Genomic DNA, 15,851 nt, shown 5'->3' on the forward strand with positions numbered 1-15,851 from the left:
ATAAACAAACACCTTTTTTTAAAACAGACAAACAGAAAAGTGTGTGAGTGACGACAAAATACGGAAACATGTGAAGGAAGTGATTTTATTGTCGGGGTTGGAAACTTATCACACATGCAAACAGCGATGTCGAAGCCGTGTATCATCAATATTTTATTAGCAAACCAGAGAGAAGTTAACAAAAGAAATCATTACTGCAGGAACTGAACAATCTGTGTTTCTGTACAGATCCAAATATACTACAATATATACTATTATACAGGTGGATTACAATTCATGTCATTAGTACAGCAGTCACAAAGAAAAACTTCAAGTCTGTTACAGCAGTGTCGTCTGATCTGAGCAAACTCTCCTTCCTCCTGATTCGTGCTGCCGACCTGCTTCCTCTCTGACTGATGATGATGATGATTCGGCTAATATGGGCATGCTATGCTAACATTCCCTGTTTTCCTCAAAGTGCTAAAGATTCATCTGAACGGCAAAAACAGAAGAACCGTGATTCTGAAACAGACTTTTTTTTTGCCAAACCAGAAAACAAAAAGGCCCCAAAAAATGAAAATATAAAGACTCCAGTTCAAATTAAAAACAGTCGAGATAAAAGAGACGCAGGTTGAAGCAGAACCTAAGTGTAAAACATTTTATGCACAGTTTAAGGCCTGATGATTCATTACAAAAGTATCATGGACAGGTGGAGAAACATCTGTGTTGGCAAAAAAGCATGAGCGGAAACTGCCTTCCATGTTTGTGATGGAGCAGAGATCGGTGCCACTCGCAGGTGTCGTGTTTTACATTTCACACGGATTTAAGAAACGCGATACAGCGTCAGTGAGATTTAGAGTTCAGAGCCATTTCCTTTGTTAATGCTAAACTAACCAGCTGCTCAGGCCTCCAGAACACAATGAAAAACATCTGCACATTTCTACAAAAGCATCGAATCAGAGGACTGTGAGCATAAATGACCCAGTTTGTTTCTGTAAAAATCAGATCGATGTTTGAGACCTCTGCTTTGATGAATCATGTAAAGAAACTGCTGTTTTTCTCAAGAAGTCCCTGAAAAATCAACATGCAAAATAAAAGTACACAAACACACACACCAAAACACTGTACATTGTACTTTTCCTGTTAGAAAACACAATATTTAAAAGAAAGGAGCCAAACATTGGCTCTGTGCTGCTGATGCATCAGTTTAGAGTTCATACTGAACGTAGACGTCCCCAAACAGTGAAGACGAACCTGGTGAAAACTGTGACATCAGAGAGGATTTCAGGCAGCAGCGCCTCTGAATAAAAGTCCTAATTTTTAAACAAATCTTCAGCCAATCATGTCATGTTTTTACAAATAATTCAGTACTACTACTAACCAAGAAAAGACTGAACCTCTGATGAAGATCAAAGCTGTACAAAGGTTATGAAAACACCTTGAGTGTGTGGCAGATGTTTGTTCATATCTAAGAGCCCAGAAATGATCTTGAACTTCTTGTTTTGGTGCCGAGCTGCACAAACCTTGCCACAGCTAACCTTGTTAGTTAGCTCTGTTAGCTAGCTGCATGACTAGGTTTGCTACTATAACGATGCCAGCAAAAAACAACAACAAAAAAGCAAAACCCACCTCTGAACATCAAGCACTGAAGAAACACATACATGTGAAGCCTCCCTTATAGAGCCTGTCCATATGTGACAGTGGCAGCATTTGCATTAATGTGCTCCTCTGTCTTCAGTCTGCCTGCCAGATGCTGAAGAGTGAGCTCTAACATCTGGATCTGTTTCACTGTTTCATGCTGAAAGAGGGAAAAGTTTCCTCTGCAGCAGGAAGAGCAGACACTGACTGAATGTAAAAACCAGAAGTCTGGAGGCCAACTTAAAGTTGTAAAACCCTTTCTGCAGTGTGTGAACGGCTCTGAACAAGTTCCTCATTAACTAAAACTAAGATGTGCATGTATAGTTGACAATAGCTGCTAGTCATTCACAACTAAGACACCCATCTTCAGTAAAACCAATCGCTCTGTGTGAACAATGAAAACATTTAAAAATGTCCAAAATTATCTTCATCAGAAACCTGTGACCCTGCTTCTGTGAGCTTATTCAACATTAAATCCAAGCAGCAGCTGCATAAAGAGCTTTATGTAATAATGATTTCATTTAGTGGTTTTCAAAGTGTGATGAGCGCTGGGCCTCATTAATGGAGTCACTGCAGGTGGAGCGTGGAGGTCCAGGATGAAAATAGGCTCAATGAGATTATGCTTTAATAGAAATCCAGCTTTATTCTTTTTGACACTAACTGATAAAAAATTGGCTTCTGAAGTGGGCGTGGCCAGAAAACAAGGAACAGGTCAGCGATGATGATACTTTTGGACACCTAGTGATGGGCTGAACGTCTCTGAGGATTTGTCTTCAAACACACATTTACTTTCAGGTAATTCTGACAAAAACAGCAGCTTCTTTATGATTCATATAGAACGAGCAGACATGTGGACAACAGTGTGAAAGACACATGAAAAATGAGAAGTCACATGCTGAGGGAACATGCTGCGACTCTAACCTGCCTGATGTTCCAGACGTAGCAAACACAATCCATAACATCTGATTTGACACATCTAAAGATGCTTTTTCTTCCTGCAGCGATACAGGAATAAAGGAGCGGTTAAAGCCTCGGGGAAATAAAAATAATAAACTCTTGTTCTCTAATCTGGTGTCGCCACACTGAGGGAAGATTTAATTAAATCTCTCAGTTCCCGTTTGTGATTTGGTTTTTACAGACGAGAGATGCACTGATTTACTGCATGAACATAAAAACTAGCTGATGATCAATTGATGGTCACTTTGTGTCCCATCGATCCTCAATTTGTACAAGTGAATTCTTTCTCATTCAGAGAGTGAAAAACTGTAATATATGATTCCCAAGTCTTTTATAATTTTTAAAAAAAAAAAAACCAAAACAATGATATTTTACTTTTTAAATGATTTCCACAATCAGTGCATCTCTATGAGACGCCTTCACTGACAGCAGGGCCACCTGGTGGTGAGTCTGGAAGGTTCAGCTGAAATGTGTAGGTGGTGTTTAGATCTGGAAGTTCAGTTAAGATGTTTGCATAGGACAGAAACACAGAGGCCCACCGAGGACTTCCTCCAACCAAAAATTAGATCAATCACGAGAATTTAAACTCCAGTGAAAACTTGAACCTGGTTTTTCTTTGGCTGTGTTCTGCTTTTGAAAAGAGAAAAACGAAGTGAGAACCAAACCTTAAAAGTTAAGAAGGAGCAGAAGGTTCATCTTCAGAACAAAGCAGAAGAAGAAAGCCTCCTGAGGCCACACCAAAGCACCACTGAGACATGAATCCCACCTAAATGGAGCTTTAGGTCTTTTTACTTTGATATTTGGGCCTTTTATGAAGTAACCTGATCAGCTGATGAGCACACGTTTAACCTTTGGGATGTGAAGATCAACTTGTTCACAAAGTATTTTCGGAGTATCTCCACAAGGAGGAGCCGTTTGCTTTAACCTGCACAAACCTTCGCAGCTCATTAAGCTCATTTTAGATTTTCTAAAAATTCTAGAAGCTAAACGCTTTTTGATTTCGCTGACATCGACTCCCATAATACTTTAACTGTGCTCCTGTGGCTAAGACTCATGGGAAAGGTAGTTGTTGAGCATAAGATAACAGTCCAGTGCAGAGTTATTTTACAGTGTTTTCAGGTAAACCGAGGAGAAGCTTCGACCTCCAGGAAGTTCATAACTGCTGCACATTCAACATGGCGCCACCTGCAGGCAATAAATACAATTTCTCTTCGTTGCACTGCACTCAAGTTCATATTCATGCTCACATCTCAAGGCATTTCATCTTTTGCTTCTAAAGCATCAGATATTTGCTTCATGTTTATGTCCCTCTAAACCTCACACAAAAGGTACTGATTTTAAGAGTTTTAATAACAAACACAAAATAGTCGGCATCCAGAGCAGAGTGGATCGTAACATTTATGTTCAAACACGTGTCGAGGGGGTCTTGGGAATTTTATAGTAAAAAATGACTAAATGTGCATCTCTAACACATCTTTGGCATTTTATTGCTACATTTACACAGATTCTCGTGAATCTGCAGTGTTTGGAGATCAGATGAAACTTAAATTTAGGTGTTAAAAATTTAAACGATTTAACCTGGGATACATAAGGTGAATAAAAATACAGCTGGAACAAATATGTGATAAATAAAGTAGTTCTTGTTTACCCACATTTACACACGAGGTATCCACTGGCGGTGAAGTGGGATACACAGGAACCCAAACTAAGATCTTTTAAGAACCAACCAACCAGAAACATCCAGGGCTTAATGAAGCTAATGGCCACTCGAGCTTAGCCTTTGCAGACCCGCAAGTAAAACTATTAAAAATTTGATGAACTGTAAACAATGTCAATCGTATTTAACTTATTCATTTGGATACCGATAAGGCTTAAAGTTTGCATTAATGGGGGCGTGGCCCTGACAGGTGGGTGGTGACACAGGCAGGTGTAGCTGTAGGCTTTACCTCAGCTAATCGGAGTCACTGAACTGGACCTCTCGACTGTGTTTGTGCTGTTGGAGCATTTTGGAGAATTTTTTAATGACGTTTAAAATTGTGACGAGCGACCCAAACCATCAGCTAAGAGACCGTTCCAGTATTTTATTCGTCTGTTGATTAGCATTAATTACCAGACATCTGTGCCTGTGTGCAGCTTATGGATGCAGCTTTCTGCTCAAACCATCTACTGTTAGGTGGTAACTGAGCAATAAAACTTCTCATTTAAATATGGTTACAGTCATCTGATGCTCAAAAAGCCATAAAAAGAGCACAAATACAACAAGGCCGTCTTTTCCATACAATCAACCTAAAAAGCAAATGAAACATCAAGTAAACAACAAACAAAACAGAAGAAAAAATTGAAAGTGCAAAACACAACGGTCCAAATGGGACGTGGACCACCAAACAACTTCTACTAAAAAACCTGCTTATGTGGACTTTGTGGGTCTCGCACAGTACATGTTCAATACTGCTACAGGCACAGATATCAACAGACGCCTTATTACTGATGTTGAGGCGCAGGTGGCATCACACAAAACTGCAATATGTCACACGTGGAGATGAGAGCGTGCTGTTAAATTTTAGATACAACAAATAGAAACTGCAGTTAGTTGTCTGCCTGGAGGTTGTGAGGGGCTTCATTCTGATTTTTCTAGAATATAAACCATTAAACTGGTGATGGTTAGAGGGGCAAAAAGGTAAAATAAAAATATGTCATCAAGGAGGAGTCAGACAATCAAGCAAACACAGATCAGAGTTCTCCCTGCGGATCTCAGACAAACGGATGGTGGAAAGCAGATTCTGAAGGCGTTGATGCGTACGGAGGCCGGTGCACTTTTCAGAGCGTGCACTTTGACGGAAGCATGTTTGCAGGACGCGACACTGGCGGCGGCCAGCAACTCTCCTTCCTGGTGGCAGATTAAGACTTCTTCTATCTACAGGAATGCGTCTCACCGGATTTTCCTCCTCGGAGATCCGTATGTGTTCACAGCGAGAGGATTAGACGTCTGCAGGTGGGAACCACAGGCCTAACGATAGAATCCCGTCACCTTATGGACGACTCTGCGATATACTGTGAGACAGTTGTTCACGATACATCATCAACTTAAGAGAAAAACTTATTTTGAATCAATGTGGGGATCACATTGTTGTATTTATTCATTAATTACTGTGTTAAATTTTCATAGAGTGGTGCTGACAGACGAGCTAAAGTGGATACAGTGTAAACACACACGGCAACGGCTTCTGCAACAGATCTGTGAAATGGGTGAATCGATGACATATCGTAGACAGCGCGTCACAATATATCGCTTCATCGACGGCTGTCCCACCTGGAGTTTGCAGCGGCGAGGACAGTCGGCCCGCTCTTAGTCATGCAGTAAAGACAACGCAACACGATGAAGACCAAAGCTTGAGGATCCGACCTGAGGTGTTATGACCCACAGATGCCGGTCAGGCGGGTTCGGGGGTGGGGCGATGCTGGGGCTCAGGCGTGATCAGGAGTGATCCATGGGTTCGGTGGCGTTACTCTGCCCGGCGTCCTGGCTGTCCATCTCCTCCGGTTCCTCCACCTTCTGGTCGGGTTTGATGGCTGCCGTCGTCGACACTGCAGCTGGCGGTTTGTGGTCGGCCGTAGACACCGACTGGTCCTCACCCACCTGGCTTCCGGCCGTTGGCTCCTGGGCGGCCCTACCCCCGGAGGCGGTGCTCTGCTGCTCTTTCAGGTGCCGCTCCATGGAGGCCTGGATGGAGGACACCATTTCCTGCAGCTTCCTTCGCTGCTGCTCCATCAGGCTGGGGTCGAGTCCACGGCCGTCCTTCATGGTGACGAAGCCCGGAGCCATGCGGACCAGCTCCCTGGTGGTGTCCTCGGGGATGTCCGACAGGTCTGGGGGTCCTCGGGACACGCTGGCACTCAGGTCCACGCCACTGCTGTGCTGTCGTGTGATAGGGCGGTGTTCTGGTGGTGAGGAGCCTCCGGCGCTGCCCAGAGAGTGGCCTTTTCCCTGAAAGGCTGTGACACTCTGCAGCTGCTCCTTTTTACGAACAACGCCGCCGCTGCCCAGCCGCAGCACGCCATGAGAGGGACTACCCTCTCTACTGCCCCTACTGGATGCCTCAGAGCGTAGCTGCACCAGGGCCTCCTTCACCAGTTCCTCTACATCAGGCCCAACAGGGAAGTGACCGGCAGCGTCCACGCAGAGCTCTAAACGCTCCTCTGCTGCATTATACACAAAGGTTTTCCCTGTGAGGTGAGGCAGCGTGCAGTGCTTCCCGTCCATCAGGCCTGAACGAGAGAGAGAGAGAGAGACATCATTCCCAGCTTTACTAGAGTAGCTTGACATGATTCACAGTCTAAAATAATCCTTATTAATCTCATCCTGGGCCTTGGTCTGAAACAAGCCTTCAGCTCTGCCAACTCTGATTGGCTGCCCCTCACTAGAAAAGGTTTTAATCAGTAGGCAAGAAACTTCTATTCTCACATTCAGACACAATTTATATAGAAAAAAAAATCTGAACAGCAATTTATGGGAGACTTCTCAAATACCACAGATGACCAGTGTCCTCTCCCTTCCCCCAAAGAGCAAATCAAGTGGAAACAGGAAACATATTAGTGTTATTGCATTGATGCATGTGTAAAGCTCACAAACATTTCAGCAGCTGTAATGTTGTGAAACTGTGTGCAGTGCAGTAGGAGTAGAGCATGTGAGGGTTGTCAAACATTGGAAGTATTGTTTTACATTTAACTTGTAAGTTTGTTTTTCTTTAAGCTCTCCTATTATCAAACTAAGCTCATGCTTTTAGTTACGTGCTCTGAAACACTTGCAAACATTCAAATGACCATATTAGCGATATCCCCTCTTAGCACCGTCACACAGATCCAAGAGTAGAAAAACAGTGTTTGGAGAACTCTGCAGTCGGAGCGTTTGGCTCACAGTGAGTTTGCGGCTGACTTGACCATCCACCATTGTAACACTACATCTATAACAGGTAAACAAATAAAAGCACAATAGGTCAACTTTAATAACACAGCTGTTCTCCCTCCCTCAGGTGGGATGTACCAAATATATTGACAAAGGTTCAAGGGTTTGCTTTCATTTATGCTCCGGTTAGCTCCAGAGCATCAGATAGAAACAGCAACAGTCTGACAATCTGATAACAGGAAATAAGAAGTCGCAATAAAGGATCCTGTGTTATTAGTTTTTGGGTTTGCAATAACTTACAAGAAAGAATATGATAGATAAAAACAAACTGATCCTTTAATCACACCAATCTGCTTTCAGACATGTCTGAAGAGTCATGTGCATGCGACAAGAATCGATATATTTCAATCCCATGAAAAGACAAAACAAACTGAATCTAAATTTAAATGTAATCAAACTTAATCTGACTGTAAAATCTGACATATATTCCTCTGTGCTGCAGAGGACCAGAGCTCAGCACACATCAGTGAGCCACTCCACGTTCCTTTATTTACCAAAAATCTGGACACTTTAATCTAATCAAAATCCTCTCCACATGTTTACAACAGACCTCGTTTTCTTCTCTGGGAAGGAGTTCCTGTAAGACGCGTGCTGGGAACCCGGAATATGGCACAAATGTGGACCACTGGGAGAGCGCATTGATCATCAGGTCTGGGAAGAAACATTTCATTTCCTGCAGCCTGGTGAATTTTATTCACTGAACTTTTCTGCTTCAGTTTACGGAGCAATGATGCTCTCAGGTGTCACCTGATCAGTCGCATGTGCTTCTGCTACATTTCTGCACATGTTTAAAATCTGTCTAATAATTAGTTAGCAAAGAAGCCTTTAAAAAAAGTAGCTCACGTATGATAAGCTCCGGTTCCCAGTGATGCAGACACACAAATGCCCATGTATAAATCCAAACAGCAGCCCCTGCTCTGTGACACAGAGCCTACTCACCCATGTCTTTCTTAACGATGTTGTAGAAGACGCCGCCCTGCTGGAATAAGTGTGGCAGCTTCTTTGCGTACGACCAAACATCCTCACCTGGAACAAAGACAAACATATAAAAAAGGATCCAACAAATGAGACGAGGTTCTAAACACAACACAAGGTTAAACTGTGTCTGTGTGAGCAGGACGCTACACAGGACAGCTCCTACAGGCCGTAGCAGCACAATGTAGGCCCACAGAAGTCCTCGGTGTCAGTGTTAAGTGCAGAGGCCACAGCTTTGGCAGGAACGTGAGCGGTCAGAGCAGCACAAAAATAAACAGAGAGACCGAAACCACAAATTTGAATGTAAGACACAAGAGTGGAAATACAGTTCATACTTCTTTGACCTCTCCATTGTTTGGCTTACAGTGAAGCCGCTGATATGTAAAAAATATATTTAAAACTGAAAGCAGTGGTGGACAAACCTACGAAATGTTTCTTGATAAAGGTGTGACGTCACATTTACTTCTACTGATAAATATGAAGCTACAAGCAGCAGCTATCGTCAGTCATTTATAGATACGAAACCTCTGTGGTTCCAGTATGTTTGGTTTTACACTCAGTGAAGCTCACACCAGATACAACTTTACAACATCTACAGCTTTAATGCTGATGGTAAAGCCAGGCTAGCGATTCCCCCTCGTTTTAACCTCGCACTGCGACTCATGCTGCTGCTACTTTGTAGGAACATTCACATTTTTATATTCTACATTTTATCTACATTTACTGTCTCTTTATTTTTAGAGGTCCTCTAATAAATGCCATTGTCCTTTAGCTGCTTCATATTCAGTCTGAACATATTCTGCTAAGAAAACCTAAAATGGTTAATTAATGATTCAGTTTCAGACAAAGTTATTATAATGAACCAAGAATAAGTTGGCTAAAGTAAAAATAAAAACTAGACTTTGCAATAAAGCTACTGTAAACAATATTTTTTACTTTATTTTTCAACACAACAAGCCTGAGGAACATTTGGTACATCTGTTTAATGAGTCTGGGACTTGAATGTGTATGAAGTGTGTTAACTTTTAAAATTTTGCACCTGACAAAACCTCCAAATATATAAGAACAAAACTAAAACTACCACCAAAACTCATGAAAACTAAACTGAAACTCATCATTTCCAGACAATGAAAAATGAAAGTGAAATGAGCAAACTCACTTCTGTGGGACTGAACTGCAAAGAAAACTTAAGCTTAAAATGAAATAAAATCTGGTTTAAGGTTAAATTTTATTTGGTCTACAAAACACACCACTGTCAATAAATAAAGGAGATAAAACCATATTCAGGTTTTTATTTAGCTTCAAATATCCTGTCAGTAAAACAGGGACTTCAACACTGCACTCCCTGATGCACTGAGTCCATTTTAAAGTGCGTGACGGTGCATTTCCTTTTGTTTGTGTGTTTATATGTACAGCACGTCGCACATATTCAGCTACAGGTCTGCTACACTCAGTGATGAGCACACACATTCAGCTGTGTGAACTCTGAGCTCTGGGTTGGAGACACTGTCTGGTGAGCGGATGCTTTGTTTCATCCTGGCCGGGGCCGGGCGGGGGGATTATTGAACACGAGCTCGGAGCTGACAGGAAGTGCAGCGTCAGGCCTGCGGAGCGCTCGGAGTGCAGCCGAAACCTTCCTGAATATCGACAGATGCTCTGTGTATGTCACACGGCCCGATCTGTTTATCCTAACGCAGTTGTGACCTTTGACCTGATTGGCAGGTGAGACGTGGAGGGTGCGAGATGCCCGAGTCAGCAGATTCTCACACGCACACACACAAAACAAGTCTTTTGTTTGCTCATGGCAGCTGATCAGAAACCTGGGAGCTCAATCAGCTGCCGAGAGCAAACGGCAGTTTTTTGATCACCTGCCTGCACCAGCCAATCAGAAACCAGCAGGCATGTGCGCTGCACACCTGGAGCTGTTCTCTATATTCACACACAGACACACACAAACACACTTCAGCTTACTGTGCAGTCTTAAGCAAGCAGCAGCATCATCGCAAGAAGACAATAAATTAAACACCACGATGATCCATCATCATCATCATCACATCACATTCAATAATATGAGTGAACACTGAAAACAAAGACATCCCCATGCTGGAGAAACTGGAACAGGAGACTTTAGATGTTTACTGTACAAATCGTTATCATTCTGACTGATTATTAATCAATAAAATAAAGTGCTGTATGATATTAACCTGACAGTACTCTCTATAAACACACCGTCAGCCCCAGCACAGTTGTTTTGTATCATCAGGAGTTCAACCTGTGAACAAACATTGAATATATAGATGCTAATTATAATGAAAATATAAACAAGAGGTCAAATTAATGAAAGGGCAGACAGCAGAATGAGTTCAATCATTATCTTTGAATGATTAATGATCAAAAGTTGAACTTTAAAGCAAACTGAAGCACCAGCACATCTGTCATGTTTGAGGAAATATTATTTTTTCCATACCAGGGTTTTCTCTGCATATACTAAAAAAACATTTGACACCAATCGAAGCTGGCTTTCTACCAAAGGAAAATCACTGAGACAGAAGACATTAACACATACGTCGGGTTTGATTTTACTCAAGGTTGAAGACATCTTTGCTAATAAAATGGCCAAAAAGACTTAAAGTCAGTTGACACATTCTCAGGAGAAAAATAGTTTTCTCCTGGCAGCTTTCAATCAGACCAACAAGCTTTTATATCTTAGATCAAATGTGACAAAATCAAAGCCTGAGGATCAAATCTGGCCCTTTGCAAAATTTAATCCAGCATGGATTTCATTTAATAAGGCAGACGATTTCAAGACAGGCTCACTATCTGCTGAAAACGGAGACGATCACTGATTTCAAAGAACATAATTAGTGTCTCGGCTGTGATATTCGAATCCACACATCAGCAAAGAATGGAGGATTCACAGCATCTTTAAACTGAAAAAAGCCGCAGCTACAGCACAATAACTTTCCTCTAGTGACATCTCAAAGTGACACAGCTTGTTTTTATGTGCAGCCAGTTTCGCTTCAGAAGGCCGTATGGTACAGGTAAGCTGTGCGATCAAAGATCTTTTGCTCTGCTTTATATCGGGATGGATCTTATTCTCTGAAATATCTTAAACTTACACTTTCTGTCACATTCAGTCTTGTGGCACAGGTTGCTGTGATAATACATTACTTTGCTTCACTCACTAATTTACTTGGTACCCTACATGTGACCTTACCCATCAACGTTGCTAGGAGACAGAGGGAGGACATCTCAAGGTCGATGCTGTCCTGGAGCTCCCGGCTGCTCATTCTTCCGGGCGTCACGGCGTCCTCGCTCTTCACTGAATGCAGGGCGGAGTGCGAGCTGGAGGCTCGGGGAATGGAGGCCGCAGGGCTCTTGTCCTCTGGGCCTTTCAGGATCTCCACAGTCACCCTGTCACCATGCTGCAGCGCCACTGGCTCGTTTTCCTCACCATCTTTTGGTGGGACCAACTCCTTAGGTGGGAAACCGTAGCGGATGCATTGCTGCGCCGGCGGCACACTGAACTGGTTGCTGATGCTCCTCTGCAGCTCAGAGAAGGTCGTGTGGGCCTGCAGAGTCAGCATGGCCTGTCTGCCGTCGCTCGTAGTCACACGAATCTTTTTCTCCTTACTGGACGAAGACGGGGAGGAGGACTTGGTGGGTGTGGCTGGAGCTGAAGAGGAGGAGGTTTCTGGAGAGCCTCCGGGTGAAGAAGTCCGGCCCTGGCCTTTCTGCTCCTGCTTCAGTTTGTCAGTCCGACGCTTCTGGGTGACGAAGGCCTGCTCGCTGATGCTCTGTTGGATGCTGCGCTCTGCTCTGCTCATCGTTAGCTCCTCCTTGTGCAACGTCTTTGCTTTCTGTCCCGTCAGGATGATCTTCGTGGGCGGCTGGGGGTCCGCCGGCTGCTGAGCCTCGGTGGCATCAGTGAGGCGCTGGACATGAGCCCCGTCGATGGACACGGGGTTGTATTCGTCCGGGTTCTTCTTGGCCGTGTGATGGAGGATAGTGTTGACCACTTTCTGCACCAGGATCTCACTGCCAAACTCGCCCGGGAAGTGCTTTGTGACGAGCTTCATGGCCACGTCGTACACGTTGCTGTTCAACGAAGGGTCAGTCTCATACTGGAACCAGTACACTGTCTCTCGCACCACCCGACCCCCCCACTCCAACGTGATGGGGAAGGCCTCGGGGAGGTTGTCATACTCCTTCCCCTCCCAGTAGTGTTTGAAGCCACACCCACACTTCCCTCCCTGGGAGCGGGTGTTGGTTCTGTCCCCATCCAGATAAACCACCGAGCCGTTTCCACGGATATGGCGGACTGACGTGCCGTGACACCAGTTGCAGGTGTTGAGGGAGCTCAGTTTGTAGTCTGGGAGGAGAACATCCCTTTGGGGGTCGTAAGAGCAGACCACGTTGTTGAGGGGGAAACTGTAGTTCTTATCCGGCCGCAGCTGGCCGTGTGTGGATTTGGCTAAGTTGTAGAGCTTACCGCCGGGAATCAGCCACTCCGGTGGGATGTGGAGCTCAGAAAGGGCGCCACAGATCAGGCAGCGATGCAGCCGATTTTCCATCACTGACTTCTTTGCCGCTTCTGTCACCTCCTCTGGATGGATGCCAATCACGCCAGTCCTCCTGTAGACGTACTGGTGCACGTCAGCCACAAGCGACGGGTGGATGCTGTGCTTCTCCATAAATACCTCCTCCATGGCGTTAACTAGCCTCATCAGATATTTATCCTGCAGGCTGCGATCTCCGCCAATCACGCAGCTCCCATCCGCTTCTAACTTGATGTACTTCTTGATGAGCTCCTGAGGGACGCCCCAGGCCTTTGGCAGCAGACGGGGTGGCAGCTTTGGCAGCACCGTGTTCTTGATTCCCACCAGAGGGATGTAGTGGTTCCTGCTGGAGCTGCTCCAGGCGATACAGATGGGTTTGTTCAGCTTTCCATCTTTCCCCTTGCACTGCTCCTCCGGCACCAGTCCAGGCAGGAAGGTGGCAGAATAGTCCCCAGAGCTCCTCATCCCACTCAGGGAGTCCAGGAGAATTATGGGTCGGTGGAGGACGTTGGCTAAGCCAAATATGTGGATGTTGCGTAGTCCGAGGGGTACGCCTTCCGGTGGGATGAAAAGAGGGTCGCACTCGTTGATGATGTCCTCCCACTCTGCAGCATCTATAAAGTCCTGAAAAAGTGCCTTGTAGCGTTCCAGATTCTGCTTGAAGTTCTGTTTGAGGTTTTCACGGAGGGCATGCCAGAACAGTTCTCTCCCCACCAGAGCTCTGGACACAGCGTGGACCAGGCAGTGCCCATCTCCATCCACATGCACCGGGATGAGACACTCTCTGTTGCCGTTGGCTTTCTTCACCTCCTCCAGAGTGTCGTGGAGGTATATAAGGCTCCCTGACCTATCTTTGCCATAGCCTATGGTGGAAACATGGTCCGGCTCAATGAGAAAAGCTCTGTCTCCCAGGATGGAACAGTCAAACATCTCCCCTTGGTTCATCTCCCTCAGAAGCTTGGCTTTGCCGGTTTGTTTGTCCATGCCATACCTGGTGAGCACGGGCGACAACAGCTTGCAGTGGTAATTAGAAAGCCCCATCACTTTCACCAGCTCGGTCCCCTTCTTCGGGGCCCCGGTGACGCCGAGCAGGGCGTTTCTGAGCAGATTGTGAAGCACGACATCGGGGTCGGTGACTTCCTCAACGTTCAGCAGGTTCTTCTGCTCGTGGCGCTGACCACACTCGGTACACTCGATGCTAACGGAGCCGTAAGCAGGAAAGAAAAGCCTCGCCTGACATTTCGGGTCTGGGCAGGTACCAGACAAAATACGCTTGTCTTTTTTCTTTGAGCTCTGCAGCAGCGACATTTTGGCTGAAAAAAGGCTGACGCTGTGTGTCAGCTTCACAAAACCATGATATTCACACTCCGGCGAGGCTGTCAGGCGAGCTTTGACTCCGCTAACGACAGTTATTTCACAAAATAACACAAGAACAACACGGAAGCGGCTGTTTTTTCCTTTAGCTGTTCGCCGTTGCTAGACGTACATACGTAATGACGTCAGTTACTGGGATTTGTAGTTTTTTTTCTCTTTAACTACGTTTAAACAATTACGCACCAGTATCAAAATGACTGCATTTTTATCTTTTCCCTGTTCGAACATTAGCTGGAAATGCGAGAAACTCAAACAGTAAAACGCGTATGTCTGGTTAAGTCATGTACATTTACAACCTTAAACCTGGGTTAACTGCATTTACCAGAATGCAACGCGTCACAGTGACGTGTGTTGTGTAAGGAAGTCAATTCGGCAGAATCTTGTCAATTTGGACTGACTGGGTTTGCTTTTCTTCTTGTAACGTATAGTTTTGGTCCCCCAAAATCCAGTGAAATACAGTTTTCACTTACGTTGTTTATAGACTTTTATTGTGCCCAGTGGTTTGCACGATCTGGGGTACAAAACCAACAGAGTTTGGATTAAAGACACTGACAACACGAGTTTACCGGTTAGCTTAGCCGTTAGCCATCTGGGATAATTAGCAGGGTGCAGAGCAGGGCTCGCATTGAATATTTATCATTCCATTTAAATGTCGTTGCTGTAACCAGCAGTAACTGGATCTGGGACGTTTAGAGAAACCTGCAGTCGCCGAACTCCATTTAGAAATATGTGGATTTAAGTTTCCTTGTGCGCCGGTCAATACACTGAATTCACAGAGCTACATTAAAAGCTTTGTACACATTTTAAGCTAGTTGTGATCAATGCGTCTTAAATGCGATGCATCAAAATGCACTTTATTTTGGGACTATTTTAGGGCGAACCAACACAGGCTTGATGCTGCCGCCTGGTGTGACTCCCTGGCAGGTGACTCGGGGAACAATGACATAATGGTTTTGGAGCAGTGACCAAGCAAAACAGGACCCTCTGAACACTGAAAGGACAGAAACACAGTTCATCTTCTGAATGCTAACTGTAATGTTTAATAATACTTAAATAAGATGTCTCAGTGTCACGTTAAGCACAAATGATTAAAATGATCGTAGATGTTTACAAAATCACCAGTAGAGATGATGCATTACAGTGTAGCCCTGCAAGGTAAGGAGCTTTGCATTGTAAATGAGTTGTAAAGTATGTTTAACTCAAGTATATCAGAGTCTAGCTCAACCCCCCTAAACAAAAAACATAATGTTGAGCTTTGGAGCTCTGAGATGCCTGTTTTCTAAATAAGGTTGCATGAACTCCTGCATTCCTCTAAATGAATCTATTAAACCAAAGAGTGACTGTGAGATTGGACCCAGGGGCATGGCTAGAAGGGACTGGGAACGGCTTTGCAGGTGAACCACAGT

At 44.5% G+C, this 15,851-nt stretch overlaps 1 protein-coding gene across 1 annotated transcript; it reads right to left on the reverse strand.

The window, feature by feature from the left end:
- Window positions 1-69: 69 nt before the first annotated feature.
- On the reverse strand, window positions 70-14,407 carry vcpip1 (valosin containing protein (p97)/p47 complex interacting protein 1). Its single transcript, XM_063461051.2, has 3 exons — window positions 11,730-14,407; window positions 8,477-8,563; window positions 70-6,840 (listed from the first exon to the last, which is right to left on the reverse strand). Exons 1-3 carry the CDS (start codon window positions 14,377-14,379, stop codon window positions 6,050-6,052), a joined length of 3,528 nt encoding a protein of 1,175 aa, XP_063317121.1. The 5' UTR covers window positions 14,380-14,407; the 3' UTR covers window positions 70-6,049.
- Window positions 14,408-15,851: the final 1,444 nt, after the last annotated feature.

The sequence above is a fragment of the Pelmatolapia mariae genome, linkage group LG18 (assembly GCF_036321145.2).
Source record: "Pelmatolapia mariae isolate MD_Pm_ZW linkage group LG18, Pm_UMD_F_2, whole genome shotgun sequence".
Taxonomy (NCBI): Eukaryota; Metazoa; Chordata; class Actinopteri; order Cichliformes; family Cichlidae; genus Pelmatolapia; species Pelmatolapia mariae.

What these genes read in the sequence shown, in the direction of transcription:
- vcpip1 (XM_063461051.2), bottom strand. Translation starts at nt 14,379, where the DNA reads ATGTCGCTGCTGCAGAGCTCAAAGAAAAAAGACAAGCGTATTTTGTCT. An exon ending in TCTCCTAGCAACGTTGATGG is followed by an intron (nt 8,564 to 11,729) that starts GTAAGGTCACAT and finishes TCTTTGTTCCAG; the next exon opens with GTGAGGATGTTTGGTCGTAC. An exon ending in CATCGTTAAGAAAGACATGG is followed by an intron (nt 6,841 to 8,476) that starts GTGAGTAGGCTC and finishes TCTCTCGTTCAG; the next exon opens with GCCTGATGGACGGGAAGCAC.